The sequence below is a fragment of the Neopsephotus bourkii genome, unplaced genomic scaffold (assembly GCF_033783945.1).
Source record: "Neopsephotus bourkii isolate Nb327-2 ecotype Australia unplaced genomic scaffold, CSIRO-AGI_Nbou_v1 NB_640, whole genome shotgun sequence".
NCBI lineage: Eukaryota > Metazoa > Chordata > Aves > Psittaciformes > Psittacidae > Neopsephotus > Neopsephotus bourkii.
This window is the reverse complement of record NW_026901139.1, coordinates 81,761-101,165: the sequence shown is the minus strand read 5'-3', so window position 1 is coordinate 101,165 and position 19,405 is coordinate 81,761. Positions and strand designations below refer to the sequence as shown.

The 19,405-nt window shown below is 42.9% G+C and overlaps 1 protein-coding gene across 3 annotated transcripts; it reads left to right on the top strand.

The window, feature by feature from the left end:
* The first annotated feature begins 598 nt into the window (after positions 1-598).
* On the top strand, positions 599-18,830 carry LOC133211667 (CCR4-NOT transcription complex subunit 1-like). 3 transcript variants are annotated; one of them, XM_061352234.1, is made up of 22 exons: positions 599-697; positions 991-1,168; positions 1,635-1,765; positions 2,390-2,686; positions 5,045-5,185; positions 5,303-5,407; positions 5,909-6,028; positions 6,557-6,748; positions 8,482-8,624; positions 9,201-9,309; positions 9,404-9,573; positions 10,472-10,724; positions 12,404-12,652; positions 13,257-13,420; positions 13,687-13,804; positions 14,262-14,363; positions 14,600-14,773; positions 16,106-16,255; positions 17,312-17,492; positions 17,879-18,011; positions 18,111-18,245; positions 18,389-18,830. In XM_061352234.1, exons 1-22 carry the CDS (start codon positions 647-649, stop codon positions 18,465-18,467), a joined length of 3,375 nt encoding a protein of 1,124 aa, XP_061208218.1. In that variant the 5' UTR covers positions 599-646; the 3' UTR covers positions 18,468-18,830. The 3 variants fall into 3 exon arrangements, with proteins under 3 accessions (XP_061208218.1, XP_061208219.1, XP_061208217.1); XM_061352235.1 differs by having other exon boundaries at positions 6,554-6,748; positions 10,472-10,703; XM_061352233.1 differs by having other exon boundaries at positions 6,554-6,748.
* Positions 18,831-19,405: the final 575 nt, after the last annotated feature.

Genomic DNA, 19,405 nt, shown 5'->3' with positions numbered 1-19,405 from the left:
CACAGGCTACCCCACATCTGGAACAGCCAGACAGGTCACTGCAAGGAAAATGACAAGAGTTATTGCTCAAGTAGCAAAACAAGTATGGCAGGATAGTAGTTAACTTCTTTCACAAAAGGAAAATTATTGCATCCCATGGAGAGAAAAGGGATGACAGGGCTTAAAGTGAAGGTGTTCTGTTTCAAGTGAAAGTACATGGCCTGTGCGTTTTTGCAGTCTGGGTGGTATGAGCTGAACTGCACTGTGGTGTATCCCTGAACAAAACTCTGAGAAACATAAGGATGCCATCACAGAGGTTTTAGGATTTTTTTTTAATTCCTTTTTTTTTTTTTTTTTTTCTCCCATCCCTCTTTGACCCTGGTCAGCTCTTGTCACTTCTGCTTAATGTGGAACTTATTACACAGAAGGACCAGGTCATTGTGTTTCCAGTTTAATGTTCAGCTAGCTTCCTAATCTAGTTACAGTCAAATTGAGTAGTAAATGCAACCCTGATTGCAGCTGTTTAAACTTTTCCGTGGCTGTGTGCAGATATAGCTGTTTGTATTTCACAAATTTCAACTCCTAAGTTACCCAGATGATTCAAGAAGTTTGTCATACCTCCCTTCTCTGTCTCTTGTAGGTCTTCAGGCCTCCAAACCCGTGGACAATGGCCATTATGAATGTTTTAGCTGAGCTACATCAAGAACATGATCTAAAAGTAAACTTCTGGTTTTCACTTTACCTACTAAGTGTGAGGTTTTCTTGACATGCTGGTCAAGAGGGATATTGTGAAGGACCAAATTTCATTTCTTTAGCATGGGGAGAGCTGGGCATTGCTTAATTTGGTAGGACGTGGATGGTCAGCATGCAAGATATTTGTCTAATCCTCAGTCACTGTTAAAAGTCTCTGAAAGGCCTGGAGTTAGAATGGGAAGTTTGGGAATCAAGCAGCCCAGTAAACATTTTGGGTATTTACCTTGTGACATAACCTAAACTAGACTTGTTGTGCAGTTGAATCTGAAGTTTGAGATTGAGGTGCTCTGCAAGAATCTTGCACTAGACATCAATGAGCTGAAGCCTGGAAGTCTCCTGAAAGATAAGGATCATCTGAAAAATCTGGATGAGCAGCTGTCTGCTCCAAAGAAGGATGTGAAGCAGCCGGAAGAGCTACCGCCCATCACAACAACTAGTAAGTACATCCAGAATCCAGAACTGTTCCATAGAAGTTCAAATAAGACAGGTTATGCTACTGCAAAGAAAAATGTGAAGCTACATATGCTATTGTCACATTGCCGAATGCTTTGGAGCACTTGGATAGTTTTGTGATACAAAATGAGAAGGAAATGGGAAGCTATCCTGAGGAATAACTTTACACATGCTCTGTGTAGCTGGTGCTTAGAAGAGAGTGAAGCAGGATGATCTGTTAACAAGCCACCAGGAGCTAAGCTGTGTTGTAACAAGCAGCTCTGCTAAAATCAGAAGCTAGTTTGGTACTAATCATTAGGAAAATGGAGAATAAAAATTGCTTGAGAAGTTTAGGAGGCTTCATGATCAAAGTGCAGAACTACTTCTTAGTCACTTGCTGGTTTAAATGAACTGATATAAGCATCTGCTTTTCAGTAATGGTTCAGTACAAACATTCTTGTATTCTACAGCTGCCTCTACAACTCCAGCTACCAGCACCACTTGTACAGCCACGGTTCCTCCACAGCCCCAGTACAGTTATCATGACATCAATGTCTATTCTTTGGGAGGGTTGGCTCCACATATTACCTTAAACCCAACGGTAAGTTTTAGAGCTGATCTGTTTTGCTGTAAGAATTCTTAGCACCAGCGTAGCTAAAGGTTTCAGTGGGTGGGAGCAGCAGTTTGCAAGTTGAAGTTACTGGGGAGTCACTTCTCAAAAGTAATGAGGTGGATACACACTAACAAGTAATCAAATGGAGAAATTCAGGGGTTGTTAGTAATAGCATTAGCAATCTTAGATCAAGTGATCTTTCATTATGACATTAATATCAAGTTTATTTCTGGCAGTAAGTTTCAATTGAGATAGTTGCTCTTGGGACTTAGGCTTAAATGAAGCCTCTGTGTTCCCTTTGACCAGTCAGTGACCTGGCTCTTAAAGTAGTCTTTGCATTGTGCAACTTTGGAAGAAGAACGATCATATATCTCAGTTTCAGAATTGCCAAACATTGTAATAGCTGCAGGTGGAACACAAGAGTGCCATGCTGAAAACAAGCTATGACAGTAAACTTGAAATTGTTCAGAAACTGAATGGGGGTGGAAAATGAGGGGAGTGAGCAAGCAGCTGTGTGGATCTGAGTTACTGACTGGGCTTAAACCACAACACTAGGGTAGATGGAATTCTACTTTACTTTATCCTCACTTAACTTCCCTAACCCTCCTCCAGATCCCACTGTTCCAAGCCCACCCACAGTTGAAGCAGTGCGTGCGGCAAGCGATTGAGCGAGCAGTGCAAGAACTTGTCCATCCAGTGGTGGATCGCTCCATTAAGATCGCCATGACTACTTGTGAGCAGATAGTCAGGAAGGACTTTGCACTGGATTCGGAGGAGTCACGAATGCGTGTGGCCGCGCACCATATGATGCGGAACCTGACTGCTGGGATGGCCATGATCACCTGCAGGGAACCTTTGCTGATGGGCATCGCTACCAACTTGAAAAATAGTTTTGCTAATGCATTGAGGGTAAGAGCCACATCATCTGAAGCTTATTCCCAGCTTACAGGACTGTAGGCATCCAGCACTAGCAGATCAATTTGCCACACTGCAGACTTGTTGATTAATTATGTGTCTTAACTAATGTGGAGCTTAATTTAGCGGACAGAAATCTCATGACTCTTTCAGAATGACAGCGGAAAGACTGTGCTGAGATTACAACTCATTTCAAGCACTCTTTAAGGCCTTTAAGGTGGATCTTGCTTTATTGCTCACAAGGTTCCCCACTACCTTTTCATTTTGCCACCCTGGTCTCTCCAGTTTGATCATGTCATGAAGCCTTAGAGCGCTTACCTTGCTGTGGGGTTTGAGGTAGAAAAGTTGGAGTGGCGAAGACAGAGTTGATTCTGGGACTTTCTGATGATGCCTTGAATTGTTTCAGCATACATGCCTGAGGGAGATTTTATTCACTTGTGCTCTTAGGAGATATGTAAAGACTCTTCTACACAGCTTGTGAATTCATTGGGTTTTCTAGAGTCTATTTTTAGGTCCTCTGATGAACAAAGTTTGAGCTGAAGTAGTAGCTTTACCTTCTTGACTAAATGGAAGTTTGTGACCTGCTGGCCAGAATAGCACCTGCTGCCTAGAATACTTTATGTGCTTACCACCAATGTCAGCACAGACACTAAGAGCATGAAGACCTCAGAAGGATCAAGACATAGATCCTTTCAGGGATTTGAAAGAGAAATAGTTGAGGGATTGCCTACCTCTTGCTTAAGGGCATGTCACTGTCTCCCGTCTCGTGCGGAGTGACAGAGCAAAGGCTCTTGTGCAGTGGCATTGCTCTCTTGCATGGTAGCTGCTCTGAGGACAGGATTTAATGTTCTGAAGGGAGTGCAGAATGTCACAAAGAATTGCATCTGCAGGTAGGGGATGGATAGTCTGCTGCAACTCACAGGTCTCAGATACTTGACCCTTCATAAACCGAACTTCAGATAATGTGATTGCTGAGATGAAGAGGAGGAAAAGCATACAAGTGAATCTTGTTCCACCCATCTTAAACACAAGGGTGGGAGCAAACAGTAATGCTTTGTTCCCATTGGAGCTCAGCCAGTGACCACTGTTAGCTCCTGTGCTAATTACAGTTTGGAGTTTGGGTGTCAAACTGGTAATTGTAAGAGCAAGTGCTGTTATACTCTGATGAGAGGGGCGGAAATACTCCTTTGATTTGCAGTCTTGACTGTGGTTAATCCTTGAATAATAAAATGGTTTGGGTTGGAAGGATCTTAAAGCTTATCCACTTGCAACCTCCTGCCATGGGCAGGGACACCTTCCACTAGACCAGGTTGTTGCAAGCCCTTTCCAGCCTGGCCTTGAACACTGCCAGGGATGGAGCAGCCACAGCTTCTCTGGGCACCCTGTGCCAGCGCCTCAGCACCCTCACAGGGAAGAGCTTCTGCCTCAGAGCTCATCTCAGTCTCCCTTCTGTCAGGTTAAAGCCGTTCCCCCTTGTCCTGTCCCTACAGACCCTTGTCCAAAGCCCCTCTCCAGGTTTCTTGTAGCCGCTTTAGGGAATGGAGCTGCTCTAAGGTCTCCCCTTCAGGAGCCTTCTCTTCCCCAGGCTGACCCAGCCCAGCTCTCTCAGCCTGTTTCCAGAGCAGAGCTGCTCCAGCCCTCACAACACCTCCGTGGCCTTCTCTGGACTTGCTCGAGCAGGTCCACATGCCTCTTGTATTGAGGACCCCAGAGCTGAATACAGTAAGATATCAGATAGAAGGTATGAAAGAGAAGTAGATCTTAATGGGCAAACAAATCTGAGTAGATTGGACTGTTTGCTGTATTATGTGTACTCTGTTTCCAGTGGGAGTTGCTGCTTTGCACCCTGGAAAGTATGTCCAAATGTTCAGGGTTCTCTCAGACTAGACTCCAGGAAGGAAAGAAGAAAATCCTTTTCCTATCAGAAAAGGAACCCACTGAAAAATGATTAGCACTACTCTTCCATTTAGTGTATCTTCTGATTACAAGCTAGGAAGGGGAAGAATTTTTGCACTGTGATTCGAGGCTTGTTTTTCCTGCATCTGTCATATATGTGTCAGCCCAAAGCAGGGCTTTATGTCTATGCCCAGGAGATAGGTTGGTGGAGAAGATGGAGGACCTTCTGCTGTGTTGTTGCTTGTTTGAAAGTCTTTGCTGTCATCTTCCCTCCTGGTTTTATTCAGAGATATGCAAAATTAATTTTACTGTTGTATGTTCCATGCAAAGAGAGTGCATTTCTAAGAGCATTCCTTTTTATTGCTCGTGTTCTGTAAAGGCAGTGGCACAGATTTTGAGGCTAGTAAAATACAGGGGAGATTTACAGCCTTCACTGATTATTGTGGTTTTCAATAGGCAGCCTCCCCACAGCAGAGGGACATGATGGAGCAGGCAGCAGCCCAGTTAGCACAGGACAACTGTGAACTGGCCTGCTGCTTTATCCAGAAGACAGCTGTGGAAAAAGCAGGGCCTGAGATGGACAAGAGGCTTGCAACTGTAAGTATGGGACTGCTGCATTTTAGAAGCATTATATGTGCTCGTATACATCCAGGCTCTGTCTAAAATTCATTGTGTTGTGTGGTGGTTTTGTTGCCTATTGTTTTTTTTCCCCAGGAATTTGAGCTCAGAAAACATGCTAGGCAAGAGGGTCGTCGGTACTGTGATCCTGTTGTGCTGACTTACCAGGCTGAGAGGATGCCAGAACAGATCCGCTTAAAGGTGAGGATATTAACTGAGCCACACTCTGATGTGGCTTTGCTCCCCCTCCTTATAATGAAAAGTGAGTGGCAGAGCTTCAGCTGAGCAATACTGTATATTGCTGGTCTTGTCTACTAGTGCTGCAACTGCTATAAGCTTGATTAGTAATGGAAACATGAATAAGTTGGTCCAGAGTGTTTTTACAACTTTTCTCAATTCTTTGAGGACAGTAGAAAGTCCTGTCTCTTGTGCTGTGCTGCTCCTTGCACTGAAAGATGGCTAGCCTGTTTCATTGTGATCTTATGTTTTCTTCTTTAGAGAAGTATCTTGTGCTTTCAGTAGAGCATTTCTCTTGTCAGCTGTGGATGGAGCCATTATGATAGGACCTCCTACTTCTTGGTGTCTAGGCCACTCAATTTAAGAGTGTGACTGAGCCAGCTACCTGTTAACACAAATTGCCCTCATTTCTTACTGCCACAGTGCTTAACAGTGAGGTTAATGTCTGTTCTTTTCATTGAAAAGGTTGGAGGTGTGGACCCAAAACAGCTGGCTGTTTATGAAGAGTTTGCACGAAATGTCCCTGGCTTCCTCCCTACCAATGACTTAACTCAGCCCACAGGATTCTTAGCTCAGCCTATGAAGGTAAAGATTTCTGAATTAATTGGTTTGTGAGTATTATAGCCCTGTTGTTGAATGTTTTGGAACTTATGTCTCTTGCTAGAAGACTAGTAAGAATCAGGCTTGGGAGTAGTGGTTGTAAGATGCATTAGTTTTATTTTGTCATTAAGCCGACATTAAAACTTAACATGCAGTCTTAGAGGGTTGTAACCCAAACTGGGACAAGATCTGCAGGTTGTGATTACCATGTGTAATTTTAGTAGCAGTGAAATATTTTATACAAATCCTATGTTACTTTTGCAGAAAGACCATGGATGGCAAGCATGGATTTTGAGATAACAAAGGTTTTTATATGCATTCTTGGTCTTAAGGACTGTTGGAATTGCTTGCTAGTTTCCACAGCTTAATTTGTCATATTTGTGTATTTAAAATGCCAACATAACTAACCACAGTACTTTAGAGGTATAAATTCTGGATGTAATAGCCAGTCAGTATGAGTTGCACAAATATAATCCTTGCAAAAAACACTCATTCCCACTTTCTCTTAAGCAGCAAGCTTGGGCGACAGATGATGTTGCACAAATCTATGACAAGTGTATGACAGAACTGGAGCAGCACCTGCAGTCCATTCCACACACCTTGGCCATGAATCCTCAAGCTCAAGCGTTGCGCAGCCTCTTGGAGGCTGTAGTAGTGGCTCGGAACTCCCGGGATGCTATTGCTGCACTTGGACTGCTGCAGAAGGTGAATGTTAGCAACTCTTCTCCTGTAACAGCTCACCTAATTTATTACTCATCTGGCTTGTGGATTGCATTGCTGGTCACTGTGTACTTTCATCTATCCTGTGGGTCTTGCTTGGGGAAGAGTACTGAGCAGCTGCTGTCTTTGGAAATTCAGTAAATGAAATTGGAAGAGTGTCAAGATGTTCACATGGTGTTTTGTACATGCAGGGGCCAGGCTGCTATGGAAAAAAGCAGGTACAGAATCCTGGGATTTAGAGGAGTTTTGTTCAAATGAGGCAAGTAGAGAGCTACTGCACTCAGGAGCAGTCTTTCATTTCAGAATGATCTGTAGGCTAAGATGACATTTGAATTGCCCATATAGGTAGATATTATTGAGTGTAGGACTGTATTCATAGTGGCACACAGAGGGATTGTATTTTGAGTAACTGACAAGCGAGTATGCCTGGTGGGTTGACACTGGCCAACAACCAAGCATCCCATTTAGCTGCTCACTCATTCTGCTGTTCTGCAGGACAGGGAGAAAATAAAGGGAAGGCAAGATGACTTGTTCATTCAGATTATGGCATCTTAGTAGGGAAAGAAAAGCTGTGTGCTTTTCAACAAACAGAACAAAAATAAAAATCACTGCTTCCCATCAGCCCACAGCTGTCTAGCCACTCCTGAAGCAGGGCTTCAGCACATGGAACATCTGCTTGGAAAGGCAAACATGGCTATGAATGCCTACCTTCATCCTCCTTTCTCTGACCTTTTATTGCTGAGCATGATGTTGTATGGTATGGAACATGCCTTCATTCAGTTTGGTTCAGTTGTCCTGGCTGTGTTGCTTCCCAGCCTCGTGCCCATCCCCAGCATGCCAACTGGTGAAGGAGGCAGAGTGGGAAAGAAAACCTTGATGCTGTGCAAGTGCTGTTCAGCAACTGGCAAAACATGGGTGTGTTGTCGACAGTGTTTCAACAGAAATCCAAAGCACAGCATCATATGGGCTTCCAGGAAGCAAATTAACTCCATTCCAGCCAGAACTAATAGACTGTACCAGGAGGGGAGTGTCACAGTGAGCTCTGTGAGCTGAGCAGGCATCTGTGCTTGATTATTAGTGCAGAGCATAGTGACGCATGTGGAGAAAAATCCATTTGAGGATAGTGGAAGGATTTGCCTACCTGAAGATCCAAGAGCAGCAGCAAAACACAAACTGGAGGGAGACTATTCTTGACTGGTAGTGCTTGTACCTATTAAAGAATCTAATCCTGACTATGACTTGCCTGTGTAAATTTTGCTGCCCCTGTAAGATTAGTCTTTCATTTGCTATAGAGACTAGCACAGGTGCATCTGAGTGCTGCAGCTCTTTGTCCAAAAAAGCTAAGAGCTAGCCTCTGGCAGGTTCTGCAGATCTCCTTCCATGTTATTTTCCATGAGCCATATGCAAAATTGCTTGTGTGGAGGCACTGAATTAGAGAAGCTGCAGTACAAACTAATGCAGTCTTTCAGACTACTTGGTGCATATATGAAGTGGGGCACAGAGAGGCTTGTTTGTGGTAGGACAGCTGTGTCCAGTGAACGTGTAGATGCTGTAGTAGCTGGTAAAATCTCACATAGTCTCATCAAGGGGTCAACATGATAACTAAATTGGTTTTAGCAAATCTCAGTCTTCTGGTGATAACCGTTACTGATGTAATTTGGAGAAGACTTGGAAGAGGACTTGTTTTTTCCTCTGCTAACAGGTTGCATCTATTTTAGGCTGTAGAGGGCTTACTGGATGCCACCAGTGGGGCAGATGCTGACCTCCTGCTTCGCTATCGTGAGTGTCATCTGCTTGTGCTGAAGGCTCTGCAGGATGGACGTGCCTATGGATCTCCATGGTGTAATAAACAAATTACTAGGTCAGTTATGAGACAACAGAAACACTGATGTTGCTTTCATCATCTTTTGGGAGTTCCTTTGTATTCTGAATCTCTTGCTTGTTAATATTTTGCATTGCTGCAATTTGGACAAAGTAACTAGCTTTTGTCAAAAGTAACCAGATCTTATAATGCTGCTTCATCTAGAACATGATAGGAATCTTCTGTGGAATTAGACATTAGAAGTGCTCTGGGGGTTGGGGTTTTTTGCACTCATTTTACAGAGAGTGTCTCTGAGCTGTCACAAACTATGTGACATGGCATATTCCTGCAGCAGGAGCACTGGTACTTCAGCAGCTGTGCCACTTGGTCCCTAGAAGAGAGCTGCTTCTGCTAAAGCTCTTTAAGGAATGTTGGGACCAGTTTTGCAGGGCAGCAAATGTTTGAGGCTGGTGGCTGTTTTCAGCTGGAGCATTGCCTCAGAATGCTCTAGAAGAGAATTCTTCTAGAGCCAAATAGCAAATCACAGTGAATGGCACAGCTTCCGAAGTAGTAGATTTGAGTTGCTTTACTAAAACTGTGTTAAGTATGCTTTTTAAAAGCACTCTAATTCTTCAGGTGCCTGATTGAATGCAGAGATGAGTACAAGTACAACGTGGAAGCTGTGGAGCTGCTGATCCGCAATCACCTTGTTAACATGCAGCAGTATGACCTCCACTTGGCTCAGGTAGAGGGTACCTGTTCTTTTGGAGGAAAACGGTGATGCTCAGTCCACTTAAAAATCTGTGATTGAACTTCAGTTTCCTTTCTCATGTTGACAGTCAATGGAGAATGGCTTGAACTACATGGCTGTGGCATTTGCCATGCAGCTGGTAAAGATCCTGTTGGTGGATGAGAGGAGTGTCGCCCATGTAACAGAGGCAGATCTGTTTCACACAATTGAGACACTCATGAGGATTAATGCTCATTCCAGAGGAAATGCCCCAGAAGGGTGAGATTGAAATACTGTGTGGTATATTACTACTTGTGCTCATTTACTATTTGAATGTTATATAGACAGTGTCTCAAATCATATCGTTTTAAACTTTCTCGAGGGCTGCCTCATCTCAAATTTGGGGAAAATTTTTACCTGTTCACGTTTAATATCAAGGTGTTAATATGTTTATTTGTTAATCAGGAGCAGGCCATCAAATTAGACAATCCTCTTTGCTTCTTTAGACAGTTTTGTTTGGAGTCTACAAAGCAATCACTCACCAACCTCATGTGGCTTGTGTATCCACCAGCAGATAATTGAGCAGCAAACAGCCACAGCATCTGGAAATAACCTATGTGATTTGCAGGCTTCCTATTGCTAAGGTGGAAGCAATTGCTGCTGGGTTTGAGGAAGAAATGTATTGGAGCTTGGAGAGCTCAGGATTGCTTCAGATCAGCTAGCAGCTGGGGCTTGTGTTGGCGGTGGCTGCTGCTACCAACACAACTGCTAGTGGCAAATCCCAAACAAAAGTCCTTTTCCCAGTTTGGTTTGGGTTTGTGAACAGCTTGGGTGCGCTGTCTTTGCTGTATGACTTAACTTCCACTGCAGCCAAATGTAGTACCCCCGCCAGGCTGTTTAGCACTGACATCTCACTGTCTCACAGATTTTTAGGGCTTTTAAGTACTCATGGTGCTTTGTTGCAGCACAGAACTGGATGAATTGAAGTGAAACGTCAAAGCTTGGCTGATCTCAATGTTCCTTCTTTCATCGTAAATGTATCTGCACCCATTCTTTCTGCTATGAAAGATTTATTATAAGAAATAACTTGCTTCCAATTATATTTGACTGAGCTACTGGTTCCTGCATCTGTTAGTGGAGAAGAAATTCTAACCCAGCTCTTGCTCTGTTGTGTTAGGTTACCACAGCTGATGGAAGTGGTCCGATCAAACTATGAAGCAATGATTGATCGTGCTCACGGAGGTCCTAATTTCATGATGCATTCAGGAATTTCCCAAGCCTCTGAGTATGATGACCCACCAGGTCTCAGGGAGAAGGCAGAATACCTGCTGAGGGAGTGGGTGAACCTCTACCATTCAGCTGCCGCAGGCCGTGACAGTACCAAAGCATTCTCTGCATTTGTTGGACAGGTAGAGCTTTTGGAAAGAAAGGTGCTTTTTATTCAATGTCAGTAGGGTGTGATGCCCTTCATTTTCAGGCAGTGTTGTAACCCATGCTAGGCGTCCTTTTGAAACTTCCAGGTGTATGGCAGTCGACTGTCAAAATTCTGCCTGGTTTTGATGGAAATTTCTGTAGAAACCCCTGGCCTTCCCCAAATCATGTTCTTCAGATACTGTAGCAACAACCTGTCAGTTCAGTTTGGGATAAATTTGGTGGGAGAGCTTCAGGTGAGATAGGTCATTGCAATAGAGCTGACACACTCTGTGTAATGAAGCTTGAGTATAGTGTTGCTCCTTATGGGTAACAGATAAAGGCCAAGACAGCCTGCAAAAGGAAGTTGTTTATATTGTTGCAAGTGAATTGTTTCAGACCATGTGAACAAGAAAATCCTTGGTTTTTTTTTCTTTTTTTTAATAGGAATCATTCATTAGAGTGAGGAAAAACTTGAAACTTCATTAGCTAAAGAGGTGCCTAGATTTAAATGGCTTCTGGCATTTTCCTTCAGGACTCTTTAACAGCTGTGATGAACAGCTCACATCTGCCTTCCAGGTGTGACTGAGCAGGGAGATGCCTCCTATAGCCAAATATATGTGATACCAAAATCCCTGTATATCTACAGTCATAGTCATAAAACTGTCTTCCTGGGAGCTCCTTGACTGCAGCTGCAAGGAAGCCCCTGACTTAGTGTACTTGCTTGAACTAGCAAATGCAGTATATCAAAGTGTTGAGATATATAATTATTTTCTTACAGGCCTTAGCTATGGGGTTTAGAGAAATATACTAATAACTATTAAACAAGGCTTCATTATTGAACTTAAATTACCATAATTTTGGCTGCCTAAATTAAGCATTGCTTTCTTTGCACTAGTCTTTAGAACAAAGAGCACAGTACTTTGAAAGCTGATACATGAATTCCTTTCTTTAAAAAAGTTTCTTCAGAAATACTAGAAGTTCTCCAGGTGTTACAAATCATGGTGTTTATGCAGTGTAATTTGTTTCATTTTGATGGTTTTAATGCTACAGGTAACAAATAAGGAGGTGTCTTTAAGATATATGTTACTGAAAACAAGCCCCAATGTAAAACAGACAAAAAAGCCCACCCATACTTTCTCTGTGTGTCATGTTCCTGTAAGGAAAATTCACTCTCCATGCCCATGGTGAAAGGTTGGAACTGGATAATCTTAAAGTCCCTTCCAACCCAAACTAGTCTGTGATTCTGTGTTGCTGCAAAGTAGTGATGGTTCCTGAGCTAGCAGCTCAGGTCTGCCCTGCATACAGCTTGTACATCCTGCATGGGCTCCTGAAGACTGGACAGAAGAACTACTGCTGCTACCTCTCACTGTCATGCAAGGTTGAGTACTGGTGGCAGAACTGATACTGAAACAGGCTCCTCAGCTATGCTGATGGTTGAAAAGAGTTTGGATCAAAAAGACTCTATCTGGGAGTAAATGCCTTTGCTAAAATTGTGTTGCCACCCTCAAATTGCCTTAAATACTCATACTGGGAAGGAGTAGCAGAGATGGCTTGCTACCCATCTCTCTTGAGAGCATGGTAAAAATTAATTGTGCCAGGCAAAGTGAGTGCTTTGTAAAGTGTGTGCTGTTTGAAGTAAGTTGTAAAAGTCACTTCCTGAGGTTATAGTTCTGATTTTTTTTCTTTTCCTGGATAGATGCACCAGCAAGGAATCCTGAAAACCGATGACCTGATCACCCGCTTTTTCCGCCTCTGCACTGAAATGTGTGTTGAAATCAGCTATCGTGCTCAGGCTGAGCAGCAGCATAACCCTGCTGCCAACCCCACTATGATTCGAGCCAAGTGCTACCACAATCTGGATGCCTTTGTGCGACTTATTGCACTGCTAGTGAAGCATTCTGGGGAGGCAACCAACACAGTTACAAAGATCAACCTCCTGAATAAGGTTTGGAACTGGTTTTGCACTCCTGGCATTTAAAGTGCAGAATTGGGCGTGCCTTTTCTGATTAACGTAAAATGTAGACCGCAGTGCAGGCTACTGCTGACAGATGAGATTGAGGACTTGATAAACTGTTGAGTAGAGCATCAGCATGCCAGGTGGCTTTCTTGTTCACAAAGAATTCATATTAAGCAAACCTGAAACTCACCTTTGTGCCTTGAAATGAAAAAATCCTCTGCTATTGTTTTGAGGCCTTAAAAGTTTGCTTTAAAGTGGGTGATTCCTGGGTGTCTGGCTTGGTTTTGTGAGGACCTTGTCAATACTTTCACACTACTCTGTTTATGGCTAGGAAGTCCTAGGCAGTTCAGGTCTCCCAACACTGCTCAGTAAGTTGTTGTGACCCATGGGACAGGGAGTACACAAAATACCATGGTTGGGAGTTGCTGATACAAATTATAGCAATTTACTTAGCACTGTCAATAACTACAAGTTTTGGTTCTTGTTAGAATCTACAAATTACATTTTTTTACCTACAGCTTAAAGTGTTACCTATAGGCAGACTTGGAAAGTAGTGCTTACTGTCACCACTGTCATGTCTTGATCTCTTTAGGTCCTTGGTATTGTGGTGGGAGTTCTCCTGCAAGACCATGATGTTCGGCAGAGTGAGTTTCAGCAACTTCCTTACCATCGTATTTTCATCATGCTGCTGTTGGAATTAAATGCTCCTGAGCATGTGCTGGAGACCATCAACTTCCAGACACTCACAGCATTCTGGTATGTACTTGAGATTGGCCACAATGCTTATCCTTTCTTGGATTTTTCATTCAGAGGCTATCTGACTGTTCCTTTGTGGTGGCTTAATCACATTTGGAATAACTGGTTCTCCTGTAGACTTTCTACTTGCTTGTTTTAAGGAAGATGATGGTAAAACACAAGTTGCTAAAATGCCTTGCTTCTAGGGCTGTGTATGTTTTCCTTCAATGTTACGAAAAGCAATCTTATTGCTGTGCACTTCTAACCTGCTCTAACTTTTCTTTCAGTAACACATTTCACATCCTGAGGCCTACAAAAGCTCCAGGTTTTGTTTATGCCTGGCTGGAACTGATCTCCCATCGGATATTTATTGCAAGAATGCTGGCACATACACCACAGCAGAAGGTGTGGCTGCAGTTTATCTCTTCTGAATTAAGGAATTCACAGAGATGCTTATCTAGTGTGATGCTGTTTCACATCTCTGGAAGTGCACTAGTAGCATGGCTGTTCTGTTTTGTTGTCTTCCATATTCACAGTCACCTAACTGCATGGAGGAGAATCTTTGTGTCAGTGAACAATGGGCTCTAGGGTGAACTGAGGTTAATAAACATGCTTTTGTTAAAGTCTGAAAGAGCTGTCGTCCAGACCAAATACTACCAAATCAGAATGTCATGTGGAGTGTTCTAGAAACACCCGTAGCATATGATGTGCAGCTAAAGCTGTGCTGCACTCAATGCTAGAGGTAGCAGTGAGACATAACTCTGATCCAGGTTTATATGAAGACCAATCTAATTATAGTTTTTGAACTTAAGATAACTGCTCTTTACTGCACATTTTCCACCTGCTGTTTTTCTCTTGACAGGGTTGGCCTATGTATGCCCAGTTACTGATTGATCTCTTCAAGTACTTGGCTCCTTTCCTTAGAAATGTGGAACTCACCAAACCTATGCAAATTCTTTACAAGGTGAAAAAAATGCCAGCTAATAGATGCTGCTTCTAGCCAGAGTTGTCCGAAAGTAGAGGTTTTGGGGTGTCAAAATAGGATTTAATGTGCTTTTAGAACTTGCATCTTCAGAGTTAAATGCAAATTTGATGTGGGACAGAAACTGACTGCCTCCCCAAATGAACTTCTTCCCGTTAGTATTAATCACATGACGTGGAAGGATGGCTCTGCAAGCTCTCTCATATTTTATTTCCCAGGGTACTCTGCGTGTGTTGCTGGTCTTGTTGCATGATTTCCCAGAATTCCTTTGTGACTACCACTATGGTTTCTGTGATGTGATCCCACCTAACTGTATTCAGCTAAGGAATCTGATCCTGAGTGCCTTCCCACGGAACATGAGGCTTCCAGACCCTTTCACCCCCAATCTAAAGGTAAGACTTCCATTCACAAGCTTGATATTGGGAAGCTTTAGTGCTCTAAGTACTCTTCACTTTTTTTTTGGTGGAGACTGAAAATTCGGGAACAGTTTCACTGATACTTGAATTAATGCAACTATTCAGAAGTTAACAGGTAATTGGAAACATAAGTCACATAGCAGCTAGCAGAACAGCATATTTTTTTTTAAAGCAGGTAGGCTTCACTTAAGTTTGTAACACGGAGTGTTTGAGGTTTTCCACACAAGCAGGATACAGCCTTGTCTGCATGAAGTCTGTTGCAGCTGGAAGCATAAAGCTTGTCTCTTTCTATATGGCTTCATTGGCACCCATAGGTAATTGGCTCACTCGCAAGGTCTGTGCAAGTTCAACCTAGAAGGACAGACTGGTGAGACTTGTATTACATGACACCTGCCCTGGCAACCTAGCTTTGCATGAGAAATCAGAGGACTTTTCGCAAAGGGAGACCTATTTTATGATGTCCCTAAATCTGACTGGCAGAACATGTTTGAGCAAGGGCATCTTTATCATTTTCCTGTCTCATTTGTCACTGAAAACCAGACTGCTTAAGCAGTCTTTGTGTCTTTGCTGTTTGGAAGTTCAGACAACAGTTCCTGCCTGTTTTGTTCACCTCATGCTGAATTGTACAGTTTGTGCTCTGCAGGATGTGTGGCGACTGGAGTTCAGTTATCTAATTATTGAAGAACCGGTGAAGAGAACTATGTAATTGCAGATACTTTTGGATGAGCAACGTAGATTCCATCTTACCTTGAAAATAGTGAGATAAATCACCATTCTGAGACAAGCCTTTTGCATCATTTGGAGAGGTTTTGAAAAGTGTTAATGTTACCAAATAAAATCTTCTGGCTTATGCCAGGCTCCTCATCCTGGAGGCAAACTTTCTCACACTGCTAAAGCATTGTCCTGTTATTCTTCTTTGCCTGAGCTGTGCAGAGTGATAGGAGCAAAGCTGCAATACTCAACATTTGTTGAGACTGACAAAGCCTGTTCCTGACTTGTGTTGATGTTGGTACTTTCTTAAACTAGTGTAGGTAGGGAGACTTCACAGGTGGTGACTGAATTCCCCTGTGGCCCTCACCCTTCTTTTATCTTCTACTCTCCATTCTTTGAAACAGTCATCTAACAAGTTTGCACATCAGACTGAGTTTCTTCTGGAATCTGCAAAAGCCTATTGTTTCCTTTTCACTGCTGGTAGGAAAAAGTGATTAACAGCAGTAGTTAATGTAATAATCACTTACAGATCTGGTTTTGCAGTCTGTTGCTTTAGGGAGTGCTTATGGTTTATCTGACTGGGTTTTCTCTCCACAGGTGGATATGTTAAGTGAGATTAATATTGCTCCGCGAATACTCACAAATTTCACTGGAGTGATGCCACCTCAGTTCAAGAAAGACTTGGATTCCTATCTCAAAACCCGCTCGCCGGTCACCTTTTTGTCTGACTTGCGTAGCAACCTACAGGTGAGTGGTTTCTGATGATGCTAAGTTCAGATGGCTTGGGACAAATGATTTCACTGCTTGAGTCACCCTCCTTCCTTGCAGGAGTTTCGTTGGTGCGTAGAAAGCATGTGTTCCAGGCAGTAGAAAAGCCCTGTGAAATGCATGCTTCTTTTACCACTTCCTAACAGGATGTTTAAGTGTATGTTAAGTAGTTTCAGAGAGGTGGAATTCAAGGGGAGAAGCACATTAACTTTAAGGACCCTAAAATTATTTCATTTAAAAGCAGGTGGTTTTATCTACATGAACAGCCAAGTGCTTGTGGTGAAATTGTAGAGCTATCTAAAACTCTGACTCCTCTGCTTACATGTCTGTAGTGCACAACCTTGCAAATCTTAGTAAAGAATGCAGTCAGAGCTGACTGTATTAAGCTTGGTTTCTTTGTCCTCAGCCTTTGGGCGATGAAGTCTTGTGGCTTCCATCACATGCCTCCAGCACTGCTTAGCCAGGCATTTCTTGAGTAATGCTTCAATGGGGTTTATGGAACTTGATTGAATTTAAATTACTGTTATTTTTTTTTTTTAGAATATGATTAGATTTTGACTCAGAGTGGATTCATTGTTCTAGAAATCTGTGAATCTGCATGCTAGTGTTGTAGGAATAAAAAAAGGCAGCCACATCTTGTACATCACAAGGCTTGGTTTGCATTAGACTTTAGGGCTGAAATGGGACTTCCTCAGAAAAGTGCTTGTATGGAAGCATTTGTATAGGCTGTGTGTGTGTCAGCTGCCCTCTGGCACTGCTGGTGAATTCACATTGCCTGTGCCTTTTGTAGGGAGTACAGAAGTTGCCCATTGGGTCTGTGAACACTTTTTCTGGTGTTTCTGAATACACACATACACAGATGTATATATCTGCTCTATTATGAAAGGGTAAATGCTAAACTGAATTTGTTGATGTCCTCAGTGTGTTCTCTTTTGTATAATCAAGAGGAGACTTGGATGCTGTTCTTGTACATGCTGTACCTTCGGTCACTGAAGGAATATATACTGTTAATGCTTTTTCTGTCTTTGCTATTAGGTATCAAATGAACCCGGCAACCGCTACAACATCCAGCTGATTAATGCCCTGGTGCTCTACGTAGGTACTCAAGCTATTGCGCACATTCACAACAAAGGCAGCACACCCTCTATGAGTACCATTACCCACTCAGCTCACATGGACATCTTCCAGAACTTGGCAGTAGACCTGGACACTGAAGGTGAGCTGGAAACACTTCTAGTTCATGAGATGTCAAAATTAACAGTAGATTGTCTGTTGGCACCATGAGAAATACAGGACATGATTTTATGTAGCTGCTAGGGAATTCACAGCAAGTCATGCTGTGTTATAATGTTCCACTCTGAATACAGGAGCAATATTAAAGCCAAATATTCAGGATATTGAAGGGAATGAACAATAGGTTTAATGAAGGGGAATGGAATTCTTCCTGTCCTATCAGGTTGGTTTTTTGTATCATCAGTTGGTTTTGTTTGTTCTACCTTCAAAAGGCAGGCTCACAAACCCAAACCTCAATACTAGCTGCTTCTTACTCCTTTCTGCAACGTGTGTAAGGGAAACCATCTGTACTTACTGCTTCTTCTGCAGGCCGGTACCTTTTCTTGAACGCAATCGCCAACCAGCTGCGATACCCCAACAGTCACACCCACTACTTCAGTTGCACCATGCTCTACCTATTTGCAGAGGCCAACACTGAGGCTATCCAGGAGCAGATCACTAGGTGAGATGTGTTTTGTGTGCCAGCATACAGCTTTTAACTTTCCTTCCTTGTGTGTTTTGGCTCTTTTGAGTTCTGACTGGTTTGACTTTTGGATTTCAGGGTTCTCTTGGAACGACTGATTGTAAACAGGCCTCATCCTTGGGGTCTCCTTATTACTTTCATTGAGCTGATAAAAAATCCAGCATTTAAGTTCTGGAACCATGAGTTTGTTCACTGTGCCCCAGAAATTGAGAAGTGAGTATAAATTAACCACAAAGTTCACTGACACCATGTTATGTGAAGCAGGGGCTGAGTTGCACTGGGTTTTTGGTGCTTTGTAGTGGAAGCACCACTTGCTGCCATAAATACATCTAACACTGCTTTGCTTCTGTGTCCAGGTTGTTCCAGTCAGTTGCACAGTGCTGCATGGGGCAGAAGCAAGCCCAGCAAGTGATGGAAGGGACTGGTACCAGTTAGATGAGCCACATGTCATGTTGTAAGCGTGCCAGTCTGGGGGCCCCCATACCATCGACTGATAGAAGACTCTGTAAGGCTCCTCCTGACCTTCCCAGCCCTCTTGATTGGGTAGATGCAACAGACCCTGGTTAAAGCTGTTCAAAAAGTTTCAGTTGTTCAAAAACGTTCCAAAGTTTGAAACCAGTTTTTTTTACTTTTGGCCAAAATTCAGAAGATGCTGTGAATATCATTTTGAACTAATGTAAATACAAAGAACAGAAACATTTGCCTGGACTTCTGGGTTTGTGCAAATTGTGTAAAAGGCAGATGGGTAACTGGTGCCTGTCCAGCTTGTAATAAAGGGACAGCTGCTGATGCCAAGCACTTGTCTGGGGCAGACCTCCTTGTCCTGACACTCCCAGACTCCCAAAGAATATTGAAAAGCCAGTTATAATATTATATAACTTATTTTTCTTTATGTGGATGGGGGACCTTTTAAATTGCTAAGTTGTTTCACTAAAAAAAAAAGGTGGATGTGTTTGGAATTTGAAATACTATGGAGCATGGGAAGGGGTGAGGGAAGGGTTAAGGTTCAGTGTTGCTTTCCTCACACCCTCATGAATTGCTGACAGACAGCAAGTGGAGTGGCAAGCAGAGAACGCCTCCTTTCTGTTGGAGAAGACTCACCTCAGGCAGGCCCTTTGGGAGGGGGTCAGCTGGTTTTAGTGAAGAAACTAGAGACCAGGCCTATAGCTTTTTTTTGGGTTTGTTGTTGGTTTTTGGGTTTTTTGACAGTTGTAAATTTTGGAAGGTGGGAGTTTAAATCTAGACCTTTCCCCACTCACACCCCCCCCTGCCCCATGACCGCACAGTATAAGTTTCTACAAAAAAGAAAAAGAAAAAAAGAAAAACCTCAAAGGACCAATACAGCCCATTTTGTAAGGATTTTGAATGTTTTG

Coding starts and splice junctions, on each gene's coding strand:
- LOC133211667 (XM_061352233.1), top strand. CDS start 647: ATGGCCATTATGAATGTTTTAGCTGAGCTACATCAAGAACATGATCTA. Junction 9,310..9,403: donor ATGACCTCCACTTGGCTCAG/GTAGAGGGTACC, acceptor TCATGTTGACAG/TCAATGGAGAATGGCTTGAA. Junction 13,421..13,686: donor CAGACACTCACAGCATTCTG/GTATGTACTTGA, acceptor CTTTTCTTTCAG/TAACACATTTCACATCCTGA.